General features: G+C 50.0%; 1 protein-coding gene across 2 annotated transcripts in view; it reads right to left on the reverse strand.

The window, feature by feature from the left end:
• FAM222B (family with sequence similarity 222 member B) overlaps positions 1-22,544 on the reverse strand; it is a 35,339-nt gene continuing 12,795 nt past the window's right edge. The window contains exons 1-2 of one of the 2 annotated variants that reach the window (XM_084299496.1): positions 10,162-10,290; positions 1-5,337 (exon numbers count right to left, since the gene is read on the reverse strand). In XM_084299496.1, the coding sequence (XP_084155622.1) occupies positions 3,758-5,337; positions 10,162-10,243 (1,662 nt within the window). In that variant the 5' untranslated portion in view covers positions 10,244-10,290 and the 3' untranslated portion in view covers positions 1-3,757. Of the gene's footprint in view, positions 5,338-10,161; positions 10,291-22,544 lie in introns of those variants that run through there. The other variant, XM_084299497.1, reaches the window with a different exon arrangement.

The following is a 22,544-nucleotide window of genomic DNA, read 5'->3' on the forward strand; positions in this document are numbered from 1 at the left end:
GAGCCCCAGCAAACATTTCTGTTTGGTTTCTACGGGAGTGGCCAAGTCCCACGGAGACGTCTTTCACAGCGTAAGCTTAAAGAAAGGAAATTCACAAGTGTCTTTATAAAACGGTAACTTTGGGCTGTAACAAACTGGGCTTGAGATTTAACAGCTTCAAAGCTTCTGCTCAAAAGAAAAGACACGGAGATGGAAGCTTCCTCCTGGGAGGTTTTACACCACTTTCCTGTTTAACCCTTCTAGAAGCTATTTCATGCCAACCTCTGGCTGGCAAGGGTGGTGCCAGAAACCACCAGGATAACAAGATTCTGCTAAACCAGTGTGATACGGTACAGGGGACGGGGGTTGGTGCTGACAACACAGCATAAATAGTTCCAAAAAAAACGCCTGCAAAGACCCTGCTCTTGGCTCAAAGAGCAGAATTGCCACCTGCGGGTACCCAGGCTCCGCGCACGAGCATGGAACCAGAAATCTGGAGCTCGCATTTCCTGTGCTAGAGGTCATGAAGCCACTGAGCTAACGAAGAAAAAAAAAAAGGCAAAAAGGCAAGAAGGGAAGATCTGCGCTGGGAGCAGTGCTGTGAACTCCTGGAAGGCTCCCCGGGAGCCGAGGGGTGCTGGTCCCTGCGCCGCTGCTGCCACCGCGTTCGGCACCGCGCGTGGCACCGGCCTCCGGGCTGTCCTTCAGCAAGGAAAGGACCCACAGAGCGTGAAATAAATGGCACAGAAACACCTCCTACCGCACTGCGGGGCCCCTGGCCTCGGGATTAAGCCTCACCCGCTCCTCCCCGAGCAGCAGTGCCCCACGGGGCTGCCCTGCAGGCTGAGGCTGGGGTCCCTGCGCCTGGGAGGGAGGCAGGGCGGTGGCTGTCCCTCTGTGCAGATCTGATGGGGAAGGAGAAAGGAGAAGCTGTTAGCTGCCGTTCAAAAAAGCCCTCGCTCCTAGAACAACAAAAAGGAAGTGTTTTTGCATGTTTTACTCGGAAAGCGATGGCTGTTTTTTCAAGCAGGCACCTGGCAACGTCCCGCCTGGACGAGGCTTGGGAATATTTTTGCTTGGGAATGGTTTTGCTTCCCAGTCCTGCGGTGCCAGGGCAAAGTCTCGGAGGTCGTGGCTCTCTGCAGAGCAAATCGCAGCGGCTCCCAGTGCACATCCAGCGCTAGCAGCCACATCAAAACCACTTCGGCAAAGACCACGACAACGGGGCTCTGCTCAGGGCTCTCTCTTAGGAGAAGAGCAGGAAGGGAAAAAAAAAAAAAAAAAGAGCTTTAAATAAGAGTCTGGGGTCAGATTTGCAGCAGGCTAACGAAGAGAGGAGATGGCAATATTTTATTTAGTAAAAAGGTACGTATTCAGGTAGCAGAACACCTTACAGTCACTAACTTAGCAGGAAAGGTTAAAGTCATAGCACAGCCCTCGATCGATTTGGGGAGAGGGGAGACGCCAGGGAGACTGTAAGGGAAGCAGCTTCAGACTCGAACCTTGGCTTCCAATATAATGTATTCAGAAAAATATTGCATGAAAAGCCTCAGGATTTTAGTTCTTTCATAGATGTATATTTACCAGTTTTCACAAAGACTGCAGGAATACGATTATAAACAATAAATTAGGACTTCATGTTGCTATCATTTGGCATAACACAATCAGGCAATTTTTCCTTTTTAAATATAAGGCAACACAAGCCAACACATAATTTAATCCGTCTTTAGTCAAATTGCTTAACTTTGCTAAAGAGTTATCACTAAAGAACGGCTCATAGTACACTTAAAGGAATTTAAATAATGACATAAGTGTACTAACTTACGCAAGGAGTCAGAAAACGTACTCTGCTAAGCTTTGAAACCTAAATATTTGTTACAGCCCAGGACTACACATCTAAATTAAAAAAATACAAATAAATGTTTTCTAATTTTTCCATTTACGAAAAAACTTTAAGAATCTCTAGCCAACTATGACGTCACTTCAAAACTTGTAAGGTTTTTTTTTTTTTGTGTTTTTTTTTTCTCTTTTTTTTTTTTTGAATTTTTGTATGATGTCTTAAGATTTTAAACCATGCTCGTTAAGGAAAGTTCAAGGAGCAAATACTTAAGGCTTTGTTTTTCAAAGGGCTGTGAGGGAGGCCAGTGGATGGCAGAGGCCAGTGGGTTCACCCATACACAATGCTACTCAAACCCACACTACCAGGCGACATTCATACAGAAATATTACACTTAAAAGTTACAGTGTAGAGCAATAGGTTTTTTTTGTTTTTTGTTTTTTTTTTTTTTAGCCAGTGTACATATAAAGAATCAATGCATTTATTTGTTGGTTGTTTTTTTTTTTTTTGTAGTTTTTTTTTTTTTTTTAATTTCCAAACTTGATTGTGATCATTATGTTCAAGTATTAGCCTCGTTGACAGAGATGAGGAATTTTCTACTTACAACAAATTCGGCTCTCGGAAAAGGAAAGGTTTCAAGACATGGAAGAGAACAAGACGCTGAGGTTACCACCAGTTAGTGTCCTACCGGTCACTGACTCGACTAGCTGCTGCGAGTGACTTGGGGAAGGAACAGAAGTAGTTAGGCACCGAGACTCCGGGAAGAAGAAGGTAGGTTATTAACAGCTCCGCTAATTCCCAGAGAGGAGGGTTGTTCCAGTAAATCAGCTGGGGCGTTTTGCTGTAGGATACGGGACTCTAAAGCCCCCCCCCCCGGGTGTCTCGTGGCCGGAGCTTCGCTTCGGATCCACCGCCTCCCGTTCCACCAGAGCTGCTGCTGGAATGTGAGAGCATTGAGAACGTGGCCCCGCGCCACCGGAGACGAGCTGGAGTTAGGTCTCCTCGCCCTGAAATTCATCCTAGCTACAGGAGGAAAGAGGCTGAACCCTTTTTGGAGTTGTCAGTGGGTCTGGATTCCCGGCCCTTCGCCTGGGGACGGCCAGACTCCTAGCAGCGAGGGGTTCAGACGACGTTAGCTGGCCAAAGAGGAGCGGGGAAGGGAAATGTGATGCAGAAAAAGGCAGCTACCGACGGCAGCCAGGCTGCCTGGGCCCTAAAACCACCAATCCCCCTCTCCCCACACCCTGTCTGTAAAAAAAATACCAAAAGTATCGGAAAAAAAAAATAAATCTGTCGGAGACTCTTGACTTTGGACAAAGTCTAAACGATAAACGGCGGCATCTCCGTGAGAAACGGCTGGAAAGCTTCTTCCTATGTTAATGCCTCAATACGTACCCCTAGCTAGCTCTTTGCAAACGTAGGCTTCTTTTTCAATTAAATAGGCCTCTAGACAGTGCAAATGGTCAATGTTTAATGCATTAATGAAATGGGCTTTCGAGCTGAAAATAAGCCCTGCTTCCTGACAAATTCTGTTGCTCTTAATCTTCGGAGGAAATTGAGATGGAAATTTAAGCGGCTACACTACCTGGCTCTTCAAGGAGCTGGCGAACAGATGCAACTGCGAAACCCTGCAGCAACTCAACATCAGTCCAGCACGCAGTTACTAAGCAGAAGGCAAAAGCAGCACAAAGGGGATTCTGCGGTGAGGAAACAGCTGTGGCGTGGAGTAGTGTAATGAAATTCTTTGAAACAAAAGGCATGTTAAATATTTGATGCATAAAGGAGAGAGAGATAACATGTAGGCAAAGCTTTTAAATATACAGTATGTCTTCTTCCAACGGTTACTATAATGATCACACAAGTTTGCAAGTTAAAAATGCCTTGCTTATTAATTAAAATTAAGACTAAACCTCTAATTCTGTCTGTGAAAGTGACTGCAGCCTATCTATACCCTGGGTGTTGAATATGAAGATTTCGACTATCGGTTGGTTCAGGTGCTCGGTTGATGGGGGGCCGATGGACTTTTCCCAGCACGGCCATGCTCTGATCTCTGAAGCAAGACTGCTGGAAGTCCCCGCTTAGGTAATCCATGGTCTGCATCACATTATTCTGGCTGGATGGACCAGCTCCAGCTCTGTAATGAGTTCCTCCCGCGCAATCTAGCGGCGCTCCTGCCGGCTGGCCCCCGTGGAAAGGCATGGCGAGGTCCTGGGACCCGGAGCTGTCGCTGTTGGGCGTGGGCAGGATGTTATTCCACATGGGCTGGAAATAGTGCCCGTTGGTGTACGGCAAGGGTCCCTGCAAGCCGTTCACCGGCGGAGAGGGGGTGGGCTTCTCGAGGGGGGGCTTCAAGCTGAACGACTGGCCCATGCACAGTTCTTGGGGGTAGCCGGACGTCTTGCCGGGGAAGCTCTGCCCTGCCATCTCTCTCTGAGGGTGCTTCCCCGCCAGCCCGGCGGGCCCAGCAGCGTCCCCGCACATTTGCTGCAGATGTGCAAGCTGGTGCTGGTTCCAGGCGACCGATTTGATCTCGTTCTGGTAGGCGGGCGGCACCCTGTTAATATTCACCATGGGCACGTTAACGGAGGCAGAAGGAATAGCAGCAGCAGCATGGTCTACAGGGTTTACTACACAGGAAGGCATGGGCGTAGGGACGTTGTGAGTAGATACCCTGGTACTTGCATTGATAAGCAGGTTGCGACTTATGGGGCTGGGGTTGGCGATCTGTCCCTCACAGACTGAGGTAGTGCTAATGCCAGCTCTGGCCTGGCAGAACTGGTTGATCTGATGCACGATGCTGCTCAGGTCCGGTGGCTGGTTCTGCTGCAGGGTGGCAGCCATAGAGAGGGGAATGGTTGAGGTAGACACGGTCACATTCGGCGGCGCGTCTGCATCCGGCATCTTTCTGCTTCCATGTAAACCCGGCTGCAGCAAAGGGGCGGGGGGGTGCTGCAGAGTCTGGTGTGCCATGGGCTGAGGATGCTGCAAGCCCTGCGGCTGCTGCATATTCTGAGGGTGCGGCAGCGCCTGCGGGATCCCCTGAGGGTGCGGTAAGCTTTGTGGCTGTGGTATCCCCTGAGGGTGCTGCAAAGTCTGTGGCTGCGGGATGCTCTGGGGGTGCGGCAAAGTCTGTGCATGCTGGAGAGCCTGCTGGCGAGCAAGCGCCTGGGGGTGGGTTAAAGTGCTAGGTGCAACGTAAGGGGTGGAAGGGGGATTCATCATCGCTTCCGGCAGCAGGCGTGTGCGTGTCCCGTCAAAGTCCTTGATAATTCCTTTCGCTGGAGATTTGACTATGGCCAGGAGGCCCGTTTTCGTGGTGGCCTGAGACGGGTAAGGACTGTACCTCTGGCCCGAAGTATCAAGTCCGTTCACAGTACGGCGTATGTGTTTCCTCTGGGGAACCTTGACGCTGTTGGGGAAAATCTTTATAGTCAGTGGGTTGTTGGCGACCTTCTTAGCATAAGCATCCAATTCTGCTGGGGTAGGATACTGTGCAGATCTCATTTTCTGTGTAGTGTCCCCTGCGGAGAAAGGAAATTCATCAATACTGACTCTGGCAAGCCAGGGACCAACCCCAGGACACGACAACCACGCAGCAAGGGGAGGAGATCTCCAGGGAACCAAGAGGCACCAACTTCACCTTCCCACACCAGCAGATCATCTACCACATCCCTCGTTCCCTTTATTACCTGGAGACCAACAGCACCCCAGTTCAACTTCAGGATAAAACTGTCCAGAGGAGCCAAACCAAACCCGTGTTTCGCTCAGAGCACGTTTACAGCTGGACAAAACCAGGGAATGTGCTCTCAGCATTGGAGCCTGCAGTACTTATTGTGGCTGGTGGTGGTGGGCCAGCCTTTCGTCTCTTAATTTAAGGCTGCCTCCCCGTGACCCTTCGAGCCATTTGCAAAATCTTTAGCATGTAATTCAGAAATCAGAAAGTTATGAATTAAACATGAAACTCGCGTAACGCCGAGGTGGGAGCCTTACAGAGCACTTCGGCTCAAGCCTCCACTTAAATCTGAGCTCTCTTCTAGATGCTGCCATCTGAAAGCACTCTGAGTGTCTTTTTGTCCATTAGGAAGTCCTTGTCAGTCCAAGTTCAGCAAATGGAAGGAGGCTCCACGAACGTTATTTTATGGCTGGCAATTATTCCTTCGGCTGAATTTTCAGCCTGGCACCTTGCTAGGGACAGCAGCCCGCTATCAAACAGCAGAATTGTGCGATTACCTCACAAGATTAAAACCGTGCTGCTCCGCAGACACAGACAAAAGACTTCTGGAGACAGAGGTGTGGTTTCACGTATGCTGATTTGCAGATACCTACCTTGCCTACCAGCTTGAAGTGCTTTTGGAAAGAACTTCAGAAACCTGGGGAAGTGCTTGTGCCTCCCGTTGCAATCTCACTCCAAGCAGAGACTTGGGCCCTTTCCCTACCACAAGGCTCCTACTTCAGAAGTCATTTTGTAATCTTCAAATAATGGCTCGCAGCTTTTACAATCCCACTTTGCTTTTGCCTTTCTCCCCCCCCCCACCCCCACCTTGCAAACAGGAAAAAACGCCCATCCTTTTTGCTCCACTTCTCAGCATCCCCGTGCCTGAAAGGAGGTGAAGCACAGGAGCCAGCTCCTCCAGAGCCCAAGAGCATCCCAGCCCTGCATCTGGCTCTCTGAGCCGCGGAAATCGGAGTGCTTGATGCTCTCAGGCGAGCAGCCTTTCCTTTTGAAAATCCATCTCTGATTCTTCTAAGCAAATTGCCTCCAAAAGGCTCCCGAATGCAGCTGAAGCCCGAGGAGCAGCCGGCTCGCACTCGCTGTCTCTGCGTCCTGCGGCTTCCAGCCTTCCCGAGCCAGGAGATCAGTGCTGCTCTAAGAGCACTCACCGTCGGAAAGCAAGGGCCAGAAAACGGGAAATGGGATGAATACCGAAAGGAAGGATAATTATAGAAGTATTAAAAATACCTTTTGTGAAATGAGAAGCTCTGCAGGCGGGCTGCCGTGGGTCCCTAGCACAGCACGCACCGCGCTGCTGTTTATGCTCGTCCCCTCTGCGTGCTGTCCAAACACGGGCACACAGCACCCTTCTTCTTAATCAAAGCGCTCATTTGGCATTAACCTGAATATCCTCTCTGTTCCTATCCCCGTATCTTCCGCTGCGGGCAGGTGGTTTCTGTCTGTCCTTTTGAGAGCTGCTGTGTCCCTACCGGGGAGCAGAACCTCTGAATCGCGTTCATCAGAGGCCAAGGCCTCCGTGAGCTTCCCAACCTTTATTTTTAGCAGTGTCCCAACCTCATCCAGTTCTGTTTCTTCCCCCTGGGGCAACCCCTTGCAACACGAGTCAGGGAAGAGCCATCAACAAGGGACAAAGGAACGCATACCTCGCGTACCTGCAATCCTGAATCTGGATGGATTCCTTCCTCTGAGGGTGAAAACAACCCCTCAGCCAGGCTTAAGCAACACACCAACGTCACGTTTGGTACCCTACGGAATGGTAAACCATCTTTTAAATCCCTTGGCTGGGATCTTCTGGAACCAACCATTCGAAACAGATCCCTTTGTGTAGACAGCTAACTTGATGCTCCTCTTACTGTGAACTACCTCAGTTGATGTCCTTAGGCCTGACCAAGATGCTGGGTCCCAGTGTGCTGTGTAAAATGTTGTGCTGTGCTGTGCTCACGAGCCTGAATATCTGACCAAAATACCCTATAAACCAGTAAAAAACGATTAGGTCTTGTAGCTAAGGGAATGGAAAACCAGAATAGACCGAAAGAAAATGCTGCTATGAGGAAGAACACGTGTGATCTGTGGGCAAGCACCAGAGCTCTGTACCAGGCCACAAAGGTTCCGTGAAGAAAACAATGGGACAGTGAACGCGAGGCCGAACACTTTTTGTTGAAAAGCAATTATTTCCTGTTTACTACAGGGTAAAGCTGTGCATCCGAGCAATTACCCCATAAACTGATGGTGCTAACGCCGAGGCACGCGGCTCATCTGCTGGCATCCTTGCAGGCGTCGCACCACGCCAGAGCTATTTTTGTCAGATGAGATCCACTCCTCTGCCTCACCTCAGCGCTAATGCAGCATCTTTCAAGTGCACTTCACATTAAGCCTTTAAACCCCACGGCTTTTCGAATTGCCTATGGTTAAATTTTCATCACCGTTAAATAAAACACAACCGGGCCTTCAGGATTCCTGCCCTGTTGAGGGCGTCTGCAGCAGGACGAGCGAAAAGCAGCCGTGCTCGCCTTCTGCACAGGGGTCTCGGCTGCAGAAGACTTGAAAAAAGGAGCCTCAGCTCCCAGATCGGAGGTGATTCGGGCTGAGGATGCTGCCTTCGGCCTCAGCTGCCCGCACAGCCTGTCCTGTGATGCTGTCATAGGTTGGGATTCGAAGGAAAATAGGAAACCTGGAGTCCCTTAGTGGTTCGGTTTCAAAAGGAAGAAATATAAGTGATCAATCCTCAAAGCTCCTACTCCACGGACCATCTTTAAGAAAAATGCCTCTTATTTGAAAGTAGGAAAAAAAAGATAATCGAGCCAGTGTGGAATTTTAAGTGTGAATAAAAGTCTGATCCAGAAACCGACACTTAAACCATTAATACAAACACATGCTCAGCCTGAATAAAGGTTATCAGGTGGAGTTCTGTGCCTTTTGCTGAAGCAACAGCACCATTATTAAAGCCCTATCCCACCCCCCATCAAAAGTCACGAGTCACTGTTCATTAAAAACACTCATTAACTCAGCTTTCCCTTGGCCAGGGGCTAGAGCACTCGTGCATATACAGCGCGGAGAGAAACGCACCAATTAATCTTACACACATCTGCAGCAGGGGTGAGCGAGGTCTGTGTGAGCAGTTTCCTCCTCCACATAAATCAGAACAAACTGGAACAGCTGAGCACTACCACCGCCAGCCAGTGCCTGCCAGCTACTTTTGTCCTAAATTCTTTTAACTGCAGTGCCCCGAACACTTCACCAAGCAGCAGGCAGCGACGCTCTGGGCACGGGGATACGTCGTCCTCCGGAACAGCAGCGGGTACCATCAGGTTAAAACACTGCCTCGTAAGCTGTGTAATTAGCAAACACCTGAATTATGCACGGCTACGCTGGCGTGAACCTAAGTGATTTGCTTTCAGAGCTAAGCTTTCCAATCCGCCACAGACGCTTCTCGCAATGCCAGAGCCGAGGCACGGCCTCTCCACGGCAGCCTGCCTTTTGGGTAAGCTCGTTTTAGTCAGCAAAACTCAGACTGGGAATGGAAAGGGAGAAGGGGGAAGCCTAGCTTCGCACCACCTAATGAAGTCCTTTTGTGAGTAAGGATTTCTGCTGTAGACACAAGTGTGGTTACAGGCACCAAGCCTGTGGAGTCGGCATAAATGCTCCTCGAGAGGTGCTGGGGAGCACACGTGTACGTGAACAGTGTCACGCGCCACCGGCAGGACTGGTACTTTGAGAATGTCACCCTCAACTGCAAAATTAGCTTACCTATTTTCAGCAGCATCTTACCACGTTAACGATTTAGCTCTAACCGGAGTGTTAATTACTTGGTTTTAAAGAGTAACGAGTCCACGAGCAGACCGAGGGCACCAAGATCTCCCGGTGCACGTTTCACGCACAGCTCACATCCCTGTGAGCCACGTACACGGCTCTGACGTAGAAACCTTCTGAAATTTCAGCTGAACAATCAGGGTACGACAATAAAGAGCAGAGACAGCGTCAGATTTTAAAAACCTCTAGCCAGTAACCCTGTATTCCCAAGTGTAAGTCCTGAAAATACCACTTCGGCTATCGACAGGAACACTGGAGTTATCACAGTTCTCTGCAGACAGATTTTGAGAGGCACCAAAGAAACATCAGAAAGAAGACGGAAACTTTGAACTTTAGTAATTTGGGCTAGATCACGAATATTTGCAGTACATGCCCCAGGTGTGTACAACAAGAGAGCTGACCTCAAAGGGTTTGCATTAGCCCAGTCTAGCTTTTACGGGTGTCTACGAGTAATTAAACGAATCGAAATGAAAGAGAGTCGGGAAAAAGTTGTGTTAAGGAGCAAGTCAACCGGCACGCTTTTAGCACAACATGTTTCCAGCAGAGGCATGAATCTCACAGAAACCTTGCCTGCATTTTGGCTCGTGGTGGTTAAAATTACCCTTTGGAAAGCCTTGCTGCACGCACGTGAACCTCCACAGCGCTTTCTCGTAGCCATTGCTGAGGGATGCCTTGAAGGCACAACAAAACGAGGCCTCTGACATTAAATGGTTTTTCCACTGTACCCTAAATGTTTATTTCACAGCTGTACCAGAGCCAGATTTAACAGTTAACCACATCCTGCAGACAAAACGTCACTCACATTTCTGAAGTCCAGTGTTCATCTGCGTGTAAGAAAGAAGCTGAAAGGAGAGGTCACCTGGTCCTGGCAGACAGGCCAGCATGGCAGACAGGCACTAACACAACATGGGGCATTCACTCCTCTGCACACTGCAACAACAGAGAGACAATTCAAAGTTATAATACACGGAGGAACACGGAAAAGAAAGAGGCAGAGAGCCGTCCCTGGGAGAAGGCCTGACCAAGCACAGACGCAGGACCACTGGCCCGTACCAAATCTCGTGGCAGCAGTGGAAACGCTTTGAGAAGTGGGTCAGCTACCTGCTTAAACCAAAATACCTGTCTTGCTCTCTGCTGGCTGACACGCAGAAGGGGATCCGTAATTCTCTCTTGGATTTCAAAGACGGTTGTTACGGATGGCAAAGAAACCTCTCCTTCATTTGACTGGCTCTCTCACATCGCATGAAGAGGCAGGGCACGTGCTGTCCTCTTGCTCTGCATGGGCTCAGAGTTTCTGGCCCCAAGCCCTCACAGCAAGGCACGAAGCACCGAAGCTGTTTATATGCAAGCTCTGCACCACTACGCTCAAACCCCACCATCAGTGTGCCAATACATGGTGGGTCCAGCAACAAAACCAACTCAGGATTCAAGTCTCCCAGCATCACCAGGGCTGGGGAGAGAGTTTTTGGTTGGAACAAGGTCTTTAGAGGCTACCTGGCCCAAGCCCTTGCTGCAATCCCCCCTCCTACAGCAGGACACAGCACTGACAGACAGCCACGAGCGCTTCACAAAGCTCAGGAAAATGATGCAGCTGAGCCAAGCTGGAGAAATCCGTCCGATTTTCCTCCTTGCCCAGATCTCCACAAGCATCAGCACTGCTCTACAAGCACTAGACCACACGCACTACCAGAAATGGAAGATGTGCAGCTGTAAAACCTTGCAAAACCAACTCCACACCTGGATTTCTGCTCGCCCTCTGCAGCAGGTGGAGTGCTCAGAGTCCTTCCCGAGGTGCTGAGACACAAACACCCATCACATCCACGTCTCAGAGGAACTTTAGCAACTGAGCCGTTGCTTGCCGTCCACAGATGAGATTTCTTCATGACTCTAAGTATGCAATATTCAGGGAAAACTTCACAGACATCCTGTGGGCAGCAATTTCTTGCCTCAAATTACACCCAGCAAGACCAAAAGAAAAAAATAAGACTCCAGCTCCTTTTAATCGGGAGACAAAACCACCGTACACTGCCTGAGCTTTACCTGCGTGAGCAACAGAAATGCTCGGAGTCAGCAAGAGAAAAAATTGTATTTTTCTCATTTCATCGTCTTTGTAAGACTAAAAAACAAGACCTATTTCTCAGTGGAAAGCAGGCAACAAAATTAAGAACCTTCACCGCAGTCGAAAAGCCACCAGATCACATCACACCCACCCAACTTTTGCTCTCGTAAGGTGTGATGCCAGTCCAGGATCACTTCTTAACTGCATGGCCAAGGGAGTTTGGTGTCTGAACCACCACTGATAGCAAGTGCAGCCCTGAAAGAGAGCAAAGCCTGCTGCAGAGCAGCACAGCACCCGGGCTGAGCGAGCAGCAATTCCTCCAGCGAGACAGGGGCAGGGGCTGCTCACCATCAGCATCAGCGTCCATGACAGCCCCAGCACCGAGACATGGACTTTAATATTTTAGAGCATGCTGTAAAGGCAAGTTGCTCCTGCAGATAGATAATCACTTCGGGCAATGCCAAAGGTTCATACAAGACTGGGGTGGCAATAATAATTTTAAAGGAAATATCTGACTTAAAAAAAAATCATTTTGAGTGGAAGCATAAAATCATTCTCTTAGCCTGATTTGCAATAAGCAAATTGATGCCATCTAGGTCACTGCTGAGCATTAAAAAAAGGAATTCAGACTTAGGCAGAAGTGCTGACCATGACTCCATTACTGAATTCCATATTATAATTAAAATCCTGCTCCATTTTTTGTTCTCCATGAAATTAACATTTCTACAAAACGGGTATCTCGGTACTTGACAACAAACGCATTTGAAACATCTTTACAAATGCATTAATATTTTTTTTTGGTTAGAAATTAATTGACGTTTATTCCTGATGAGATTTCTCCTGCTGACCCTCAACAGGAGCTGGTGCAGACAGGTCGAGCAGACCACGGGGCTGCCACGAACTGAGAGCTGCTGCGTGTTTGGGTTAAGGTGAACATCCCTGGCTGCCTCACACCCTCGTTACGCCTCGGGTCAGGAGCTCAGGGTCCTGACACGGGGGCTGCAGGGCCCATCGCCCCCTCTTGTGCTCGGCTTTATTGCCTCTAATTAGTCCAGAGCAGGAGAGAAACTGAACTTGGCACGGCAACAAATCCTACCAGCAGCCTTGGCTCCGAAGCTGCAACTTGTGTGGGCACCAGCACCTGCGAAGCTCCCCACGCTGCCTCGGTCCTGGGAGCACACGAACTCTGTTACTGGGGGAACTGGGAAGGGTCACAGCGCTTTGCACCATGCCAGGCTCAGCAGCACCGTCCTCTAAACTGGTCAAACTGGGCAGCAGGCTGCCCGCTAGGCTCTGGCAGCTGTAAAACCCTTACCTTCAAAGTTTTTCAATCGCATTGTAAAGCGCTTCTGTGCATCACCAAGCACAGCTGAACGAGCTCTGTCTTGAGAATGTATGCAAAAAGATAACGTACGGTGCTAGAGAAAAACAATCATTAGATTAAATAAACAAATACCTCTCTTTGAAGTGATTTTAATCTAATCTGGCTGCAGGATATAATCCTACCAGCACGCGGACTGCAGTACGCTCTAGGAAATAGTTAGCAGGTTTAGACACATGAATAGATTTTTTTTTCTCCTAAGATGCATTAATAATTAAAACGTTTTAAGCTTAACAAGGATTTACAGTGCTTGGGGTTTCGGAGTAACTATAACGTTGCCACAACGACTGTTCCAGCCAGCCTTACCTTGGTTTTTTTGGTCTAGGCAGCGCAGCGCATCCTGCGGAGGGCAAGCCAGGGTTCAGGGCACGACAGGGAAACTCACCTCTACCCACCGCCAGGGACACCACCCTGGGTAATTTCAGCAAAACTTACCAAATATCGTCTTTCTGGACTGAATACATCACGAAAAAATACGTGCATGATTGTCTGGCTGATATTCCAAGTGTACCACTGCCTCTGCCAGGCCCCGCGCCAGGGGGAACTTTGACACGGAGGAGTAAAAGCGAGGTGTAAAGCGACTCGGCACCGGTAGGAAATCTCTCATCCTCCAACACAGCTTTATCATTACATAAACAGACCCCACACACCGAGTTATTGCCAGGATTTTAAATACGAGTGCCTGAAGCTCTCGAGAGGCCTTCCAGGGTAAGCACACAAAGGAAACGCTCCCCGTAAACCACCCCCGGGCAGTGAAATATGGGAAGCCGAGCTGCTTTAGACGAAAGCAAGCTGCTGAAGTCTAAAGTTAGGTTCATGAAAGTAAACACGCATGTTTGAAATTCCAAACTGCGGGCTCGGGGCGGGAGGGAGCAGGAGCATCTACCCGCACAAAAGAAAAGCTCGCAACTATTCCAAGTTTCCAGCACCCCGGGGTCCCGTAAGCTGGGAGTTAAGCACTCGGGGCTGACCGACACGCTTCGCTTCTCCTCCTCATTCACGAGGTGGCCACGTGAGATTCCCGAACTGGAGGCAGGATTTATGGAGAACCCCCAACACGGGCTGCACGGCCCAAGTTCACCATATATATATGTGTATATATATATATATAAATGATGCAAACGAGACCAAAAACGAAGGTGGGTTGTGAAGTTTCTTGGGTCCAAACGTTTGCAGGAGCTTTCCAGGGAATATAATTGAACCTGGGCCCATCCTCCTGCTCCAAGGGAACCTCGGTGTCTCATTTACCCCCAGCAGGCTGCTTGGGACCGAATGAGACTCAGTCCTTTTCCTTCTCCTGAAGTAACCTAAACATAAAGGGGGGAAAAAATTTGTTCCCATCAGCTGCACACGCCGAATCCCCTGCCAACCTCGGTGCTCAGGATGGTTTTTTTCCAGCCTGCTGGGTTTTACTCAGCACCCTACTGGTCCTGCAGCTCCCTGCCTCTCTCCAGCCCTGCACAGCCCTCTCTGCCCGGCCACTCACTGCACCCTCTGCTTGCTCGGGGCTGCTGAAAAGCTGGAGGGAGATCTTACCTTTTCCTGGAGAGAAATTACCAAAGGAGCACCGTGCTGGCGGCCAGCTGGTAGCTCATCCCCTTAATGATTTTTTTTTCTAAACGGAAAAGTGCAAAAATAAGGTGCGGAGAGGCGGTCTTTTGAAACGGCGATAAATCACGATAGCACCAGGGGTGTTTGGGGGTAAATAAAGAGGAGCACTGAACAATAGCAAGGCGCCTTTCCTAACGAGCACAGTGCTCCGTCAGCGTCTGCCTGGACGGGACCTCTTGGCTTCCTGCACCCGGCTGGACCTTTTGCAGAGCCCTGCAACAGCTCCCATCAAAATCAATCCCTGCTCCTCGCGGTTTAATTACCTATGATTTCGCTTGTAAACTGCTTCACCTTTCAGGCTGACCTCCATTTACAACGTTACTCAGGCAACAAAATTAAAGAGTTTGGAGTGGAGAGCAGGGAGAATTGAAATGTGCGGGGCGTGCTTTGGGGAAAGGGCAGGCACCTGCTGCAGCACAGCTCCCTCCCCGAGCCAGGATGGCAACGCTAGGTGAGTGGAGGAAAAAAGCAGAAGCTTTTGGGTAAGAGCACTTAAATGGGACGCTGCTCGTATCACGCTCCTCGTGCCACGCGTGACATTGGTTCCATCAAATCCCCTCCTCGGCTGAAGCGGCAGCGAGCTCAAGGTTATGCTCTCGGAGTTTAAAAAGCTGTTTTTAGGTCGGTCCCAAGAGATTATTTTAAAACACGGCACAAGGCAGCTGCTGGAGAGGAGAAGAGTCGGCTTTAATTGTACGATGGGTTTTTTACATAGCTTCTGACCTTTCGTCTAATTGAGGCCTGAAGAAGGGGAAAAAAAAAAAAAAGAGGAAAAGCTACACGTCACTTCGGTTATTAAAATCCATCAGGCTCAGACTTTAGCCCTGGGATAACCGCAGCCAAAAAATTGACTCGCAAGTAATTATCACTGCTATCTGCAATAAAAGTTAATTGGACATAATTGAACTAAAGCCCTAATCTGAATGAAGCTGTTGCTGGCAAGAAGCCTGCTCCTGCCTGCACTTTGCAAATGAAACTGCTAAGCAGGGAAATGGACAAACACGGGGCTGCTCCCACAGCCTGCAAACAGCTCGTTAGCTGCGCCAGGAGAAAGCCATTAGCGGGGCCCGTCCTCACCAAAAGAACCTTCTGACGATACCCAAGTGGGACAGAGGGAGAGAGTTTCCAAAGCAAGTTTTCAGTTTTACAGACCTCGTCGTGCTATTGAGCAAACCCTCGTATTTGTCAAAAAACGCTCAGTTTGGTGAATCTCCCGTCGCTGTAAAATTATGCACTTTTGGAGCGTGGGGAGATGCTAACTCCAAAGGTTTCCAGTGTTGATAATTCGCCGCCTGCGTGCAGTCTGAGGGGCTTTCCTGAGCTAGGACGAGCTGCTCTCATCTCCTCTGGGCAGCAGACTGAGCTGCACAGTGCAGGTGGCTGGGGGCAGGGGGCGTGGAACCAAATTCTCGCCGATTTGCCCAGCCTGGTTTGCATTTTTGTGAACTACCAGACCAGAAAAGGGCAGCCGTCTCCCGTGCTGCTTTAGAACTTCCTCCCAGTTTTAATTATTAACACCCTGCCCTTCACCAAAGCGTATCGAAGCACTTTACAAACATCACCGAGCCCGCACAACCGCTCCGAGACGGGCAAAAATTGCACAGGGCTCATTTTACAGAGGCTTAAGGGGTTTTTGGACCAGCTTTATATTACAGGACGGGTCTCATGATTATGGAGCTCGCCTACGATAGGAGAGGTTGAGGGCTGTAGCTGGCTCACCACGGATCCCTGACGTGGTTTTGGATGAAGGGTTTCATCACCCCATGCCACGGTTGCTCCTTCTGAAAAGGATGGTAGTGGGTGACAGTTTGCTACCACGGGAGAATATCCAGGAAGACAAATTAAACTGCAGAGCATCCAATACCCCCTCGACGGATCACTTACAAGGTCAAAATCCGGGAAGGAAGGGACTGGAATCGGACCACACTTCGTACGCCTCAACTCCATTTACTCACCGCTGCTCCTCTTCATTTTCATGTGTCAGGACAGAGGAGAATTTTAGCTCAAGAAAGCTGCAACAGAGAACTAGTGATATAAATTCCCTTTCATGACCTAAATCAGTGGCTTATTTTACTTTACTCAAAGCCTATCACCTCTTTTTAAGCCTATTTTTAGATTTAACTCCACATTTTGCAATGTGGCAGGAGCTGATAGACAACACAGCCCTAAGTAGGTCTCGCCAGGTGTTGCAGGTCTCTTCTCAGGCTAAGGGAAGATGTAAAAAAGACAAGTCAGAACGTTTGCAGGGCCTGGCCACAGCTTCAAAGGAGGATTTCTGGCTGTGCTTGAAACACAGATGCCAGTGGTCAGCTATGAGACAGATGAGATACTGCCCTCACCATGGGAACTCGAGCAAGAAATAGGAAAATCAGCCCATATTCAAAGGGAATTTGAATAACTTTGGATCTGCCTCCTCTGAATTTTCGCTAGACTAAAGCACTCTGACCTTTAATTAATTTTCCTTCTCCTTTTAAATGGTAACTTCCAGCTCCGAGGCTTTTAACGCGGTGTTGGCGGGGGTGCAGGAGCAGGCTGGGCTGTACCCCAGCGATGTCGAGCAGTGCACAAACCTGCACGGTCATTTCGGAGAGAGCACAGGGTGCTACAATGGCTGAACTGCCACAATGAACATCAGGGGCTGGGTAAATACAGCCCTGCCATCGATGTCAGGGCTTGCCCGGATATTAGGCTTCGATTCTTATTTTCAGAAGACAAAAAGCTCCCTGCCAGTCGCTGTAAAGGCTTCGATTCTTATTTTCAGAAGACCAAAAGCTTAACTTTCACTGAAAATACCACGTTTTTCAACGAGGTACTAAGGGGAGCGAAGCAACATTCCTTCCTCAAAAGCATCCATTACCTTCGGGGCAAACTAAAGCCACGTTCCTCCGACTGCTTGAGCACCATCTCTGCTGTAACAGGGAGCACAGACCCAGGAATCCTACACGCCGGTATTTCGGGGTATTTCAGGGTATTTAAGTTAGCCCCGACGACGTGCCCACGAAGCACGCCCCAAACAGCCAGCCTCCAGGATGCTGCTCGCACACAGCCCAGCAGAGGCAGGTTTCACCAACAGCCGCTCTCTCCCTTCTCGTGCACGACTTCCTTCTGCCTTCAAGCGATAAGAAACCCAGCTGCAGGCTGACCCTCTTCCCAGGGCAGAGGGCACGCTGTTAACAGCCACCAGCAGCACGCCGTTGTGTGCCCCGTGCCTGTTCCCTGCCCCTTCCCACGCCTTAAGGTGGCCGGGAGCAGCAGGAGGTGGAATTCTGGGGTTTGTTTTACCACGAAGGACGTCCAGAGCGCCTCCCTCGCGATTTCTCCTGCACCAGCGCTGGGCCACAGGCCTGGCTGGAAAGGAAGCTTTGCTTAAGCACAGCCACAGAAGGGGAAAGGAAATGTGAAATACTTCTCTCTCCAGTGGCTGCCTTGCACGGATCACCGTTATCTTTAGCTCCTCTCATTCCAAATAACCCTGTAACAGCCCAGAATTAAAGCCTTAATGGGGACTTACACAAATGCTCATGGCTGCACAGGACAGAACAACAGTTTGTCCTTTAAAAATACCACCAGAAGTTAGAGATTCTGACAGTTCCCCGAGCAGGAAGGTAGCTCTCCTCCTCTGTTTCGTACAAGCTGATTATTTAATATTTTTTCAGAGCTAACTTTGAACAAATTTCACCTATAGGCAACACACAAAGAGCAAGCCAGATGCGCTAGATATCGAAAACTCCGCTTCGAGTCCCGCTTTAAAAATAGACTCGCTTGAAAAACGAGAAAATATTTGCAAATAAGATGAGGCAGAATGAGCTGCACTTCGTGCAAAACCCAAAACGGAACTGGTGCTAAGAACAAAAGCAGTGACTCACTCGCTGAGCAGGTGCCGGGGTGCGGGGTGGACACGGTGGCCGGTGGCACGCGGGCTCTGGGTCCTGCTGGCCATGCACGTGTGCCTTCCTGCCCCGTGCACTCACGCTGCAAGCTGCTGGGCTCAGGGCTGAGCTGTTTGGCCACCGAGCTCGGGTCCCACCTATAGGGCAACGGCAGCAGCCCGCTGACAAAGCAGAGGCGTGCACAGACCATTTTTGAGATAGAGGAGTGGAGATGGGCATCTAAGCCGTCACCGTGCCGGGGCTTCCTGCCGGACCCCGGCCGAATCAGCTCGGAGATAGATCCACAACCGTTTGCAGGCTCCAGATAAGACCTTCTCTAGCTGGAGATGTCGTGCAGCCCTGCTGTCGAGATGACAAGCCTTCCAAGAACTCGAACAGAAGCTGCCACACCAGCACACGACACTCAGCAGCGGCCAACACAAGCCGCCAGAGGAACACGGAGGGGATGGACAGATGCTGCTGTGTTTTCCTACCGACTTCCAGACAAGGTGCCACCGCCCCGACGGCTCACAGACACAGACCTACCGTCCTCACCAACCTGCCACGGAACTCGAAGGCCGTCTCCTAACTCTACAGAAAAAAGGAGAAGAAATGCACTATTTGGGAGGTACCATACAGAGCCCGTGCTCTGCCCGGTGCCTTTCCAAGAAGGATGAAAAGTGGCCAGCGGCACCGCTGGCAGTTCAAAACAGCCCTGGGGAAAGCAACATGAGCACACAAGGCATTTTCAAAGGCACAAGAACCAGAGATTTTTGTCTGCTGGCCCCACAGAACAGCTCCGAGCGATCTCACCTACTTCTCTGAGCAGCCACGAACACATCACCGTCAAGAAGAGCTTACACTCGAAGGGATTCCTTTTCCCACAGCAAGGTTTACTGACTCCAGGTGAGCAGGAGCCTTTGGTTTGCTTGCGTGTCCTTCCCCCTTTGCACTTACCTTTTTATATACGAAAAAAGAAAGAGATGGTGATAAATAAAGCGCGTGGACAGGCCACAGCTGCAGCTGTAACATCCCTTGGATGTAAGCACAACCTGGCTGCAGGGGGGAGAGCCTGGCCGAGCGCCTACCCCAGAAAGTCACCGAGGCAATCCCCCAACGGTTGCTTCATTTCCAGGCAATTTCTCTTCCCTACCATGGAGTAACCAAGCTAGCTGCGGTCAATGAATTCTAAAAGGTAAATTTTTCTACCTTCAATTAACTGCATTAGTACTGTTTATAACCGTGCGATTGATAAACGCTCTGCAGAAGCTGTAATTAATGTATTTTTTTGTCTTGGAACACATAGCGAACCCCTTGGCACTCAGACACTTAATGAAAAGCAATTTATCAACCTGCTTTGAATAGCTCAATCCGACTCCTTAATGCAAGGAGCAGCACGCTTTGCTCAAGGCGCTCCAGCTCTGTGAAAGCAACGCGTGCTGCAGAATCACAAATGCCACCAGACACGGTTTGGATTTCGACAGGGATGACACCAACCAGGATGCTCATTGTGCTGAGGACCGGGTATTTCAGTAGGATCTGGGGCTTAGCTGGGATCCTGGCCCCGGGTGCAGATGTGGTTTTCCAGGAATGAGGTTTAAAGGGTGCTTTTAGGATGCTGGATGAAGCTCTGGATTCTCCTCCTGTGCTTCACAGCCACGCAGCGCTGACCCGCACGGGGACGCAGACAAAAATAAAGTGATTACGGAGCATCTGAATGCTAATTTCTCAAATTCGGTGTTGCTTCGTACGTTTGACACATGCAAAAAATAAAACAACTCCACCACCAACAAAAAAAAAACAGCGTTTAGAGGGAAAGGCTTGACATCGCAGAGTTTTATGTCGGTATTAGCTGCTGGGGGGATTAGCCAGCCTTCAAAGCCTAAACTCTAAACTCGCATTTCTGGAAGCACAGGCTCCAAATATTCAATACAGAAATGGGTCTGTCCTCCATATGGCAGCCTGCATGGAAGGATTACATATTTCCATCGCACACGTGAGCCTGCTCCCCGTTCCTGCAGCGTCTTGCCCTCTTCCATTTGTCTTTTGATTCAGATAAAAGCCAGCGCAGATCCTAACTGCTGATACGGAGAAAGGCACAAGACACAGTGTGACTTTGGATGAAGGAAGGAAAAAAAAAAAGAAAGGACTCGGGTCCAGACTGCTAGAGCATGTCAAGAGATTGGCTTTGAAACTACAGAACCAGAAATGAAAGCGCGGCTTTTTTATTTGATTTGATCAAAGCAACTGGGGACTGGGAGGGGGGGGGGAGAAAGAAATCACATCCTACAGATGCAGGCTAAATTTTAACTACTTCACACATAATGCGGGACCAGCTGATCCCACAGAGGCATAAATAAAGAGAGAAAACAAAGAGGTAAAGTCACTCTGGCTCTGAATGCGCTCTTTCCACAGATCGCTGCTTCAGGGTCTGCCAAAGAGCAACAGGAACCCATTTCAAAGCAAGAAAGGCACAGGAAGCATGTACCCAGCACTCTCGCCAGGGGCACACATTTGAAGTCTCCAGCGAAGAGCAGAGGAGCGAGCTTCTGACGACACAGAGAAAACGCTCACAATGCAACGGCTATTGGGGTAAATAACCTGCTCCTCCCTCCGGGACTCTGCTCCCCAGATCCGACTGCGAGGTAGCAGCAGCGTGAGACAATCCTCCAGAGGCAGGCTTTGTGCTGCCCGCTGAGAATTACCAGCAGGTAATTCTTTCTCCTCGCCCAGAGCATCCTCTCTGATCCATGCTGGGCACAGGAGGAGGAGGTTTTGCAGAGTACAACCCAGAGCACGGGTTCTTGCAGGCCCCAAACGGCAGCAGGGGAGAACCAGACGGCCGCAGCTGCCCCCCTCCCTGAGAGGAAGGGTTATAAATACCTGCCGGGTGGGCTGCGTGCCTGTGGAAATGACTGGCTGCAGAAGGTGAGCCGTTTCCTCTGGGTTAGCACGGCCAAGCTCTTTGCCTTTCGCTAAAAACGAAGCAGAAGTCATTTTAACATGTGAGGCAGACAAATAGTCGCGCCCAGGGGATCAAACAGCTCTCCAGATGTTTATTTTAAATGAAATTCAGAAGCCAGCATGAACCAGATTTTAAACGCTGAATAATCCGCACCGTGATTTGCATGAGAAACCTAGGAAAAAAAAGGGAAAAAGGTTGCGTCCTACCGCTCCGAAACTCTCCAGGAACATGCAGGGGTCAGAAAGGACGTCCTGAGGAGGAGGGCAGGAAGCAGGGAGCACAGAACTGAGCAGCAGATCTGTTCCCAGGCTCTTCAGCTGACACCTCCAAGCACGAACAGCCCCGCGCTGAAACCTGACGGCTGTTGAGTGCATTTCTGCCTCCTGCGCTGTGTGCTCCGACGGATGCTCCACGCACACCTCCTGGGGCATCTCATGTGAGAAGCCTTTTGACCTTCCTCACCAAGATTATTCATAATCACGGGCTGAAAAGCGTCTAGAAATCTCAGCCCTACATCTTGAAGCTCCTTCCCACCTTGCTCCTGGAGTGAATGCCTCCTGATTGTGCGAAAGCAAGAATATTCAGCCCTCAATCTCGTAGCTTGGGTGTTATGCTGACAATGTCTCCGGAGAGCGGAAGAGAAGCGAGGACAGATTTCCAATAGCTCAGACGCTGCTCTGGAAGAAAAGCTGCTACACAGCAAGAGAGATAAATAGAGAGGGAAAGGAACACGCCGGGGAACTTCTCCCAAGGTCACATCAGGATGCCGAACGCCACCCATCTGCAGGGGGAGATTCAGACGCTGGGTTTAACCACCTCCATCCATTTGCTTGTTGGCAGCCACGGTCCTCATTAAACCAAACTGGTTCTGAGCATGAAAGGAGGGCGCAGGGAAGACGGTGCTAGCTAATAAATACAACGGGAAAGGCAACAGAGGCGGGCCTGGATGGAAAACGCAGCCACACAACGGGCAGAGACTGTGCAGAGCCAGCGTGAGGCTCAGCACCATGGCACATCCCCAGCGGAGCCTCCAAGCCAGGCTCGTGGCTCCCAACCTGCAGCAAAGATGAAATCCTGCAACGTGCAGGCACAAACAGCACCGGGATGCCGGCAGGAACCGGAGCTTTTACGACTCTGCTGCCACGCAGGGTCACCCGCCCGTCCCAGCTCCTCACTGCTTCGAAACGCAGGCTGTCGACACGTGGCAGATCACCCAGGACAGAGCGTGGCGTGAAGGAAAAGCCCTGCCCCAAATATTAGATCAGTTCCTGCTGCGTGCCCTCGTCACAAGAGTGCTTCT

Source organism: Netta rufina, assembly GCF_964035555.1.
Source record: "Netta rufina genome assembly, chromosome: 21".
NCBI classification, from domain to species: domain Eukaryota; kingdom Metazoa; phylum Chordata; class Aves; order Anseriformes; family Anatidae; genus Netta; species Netta rufina.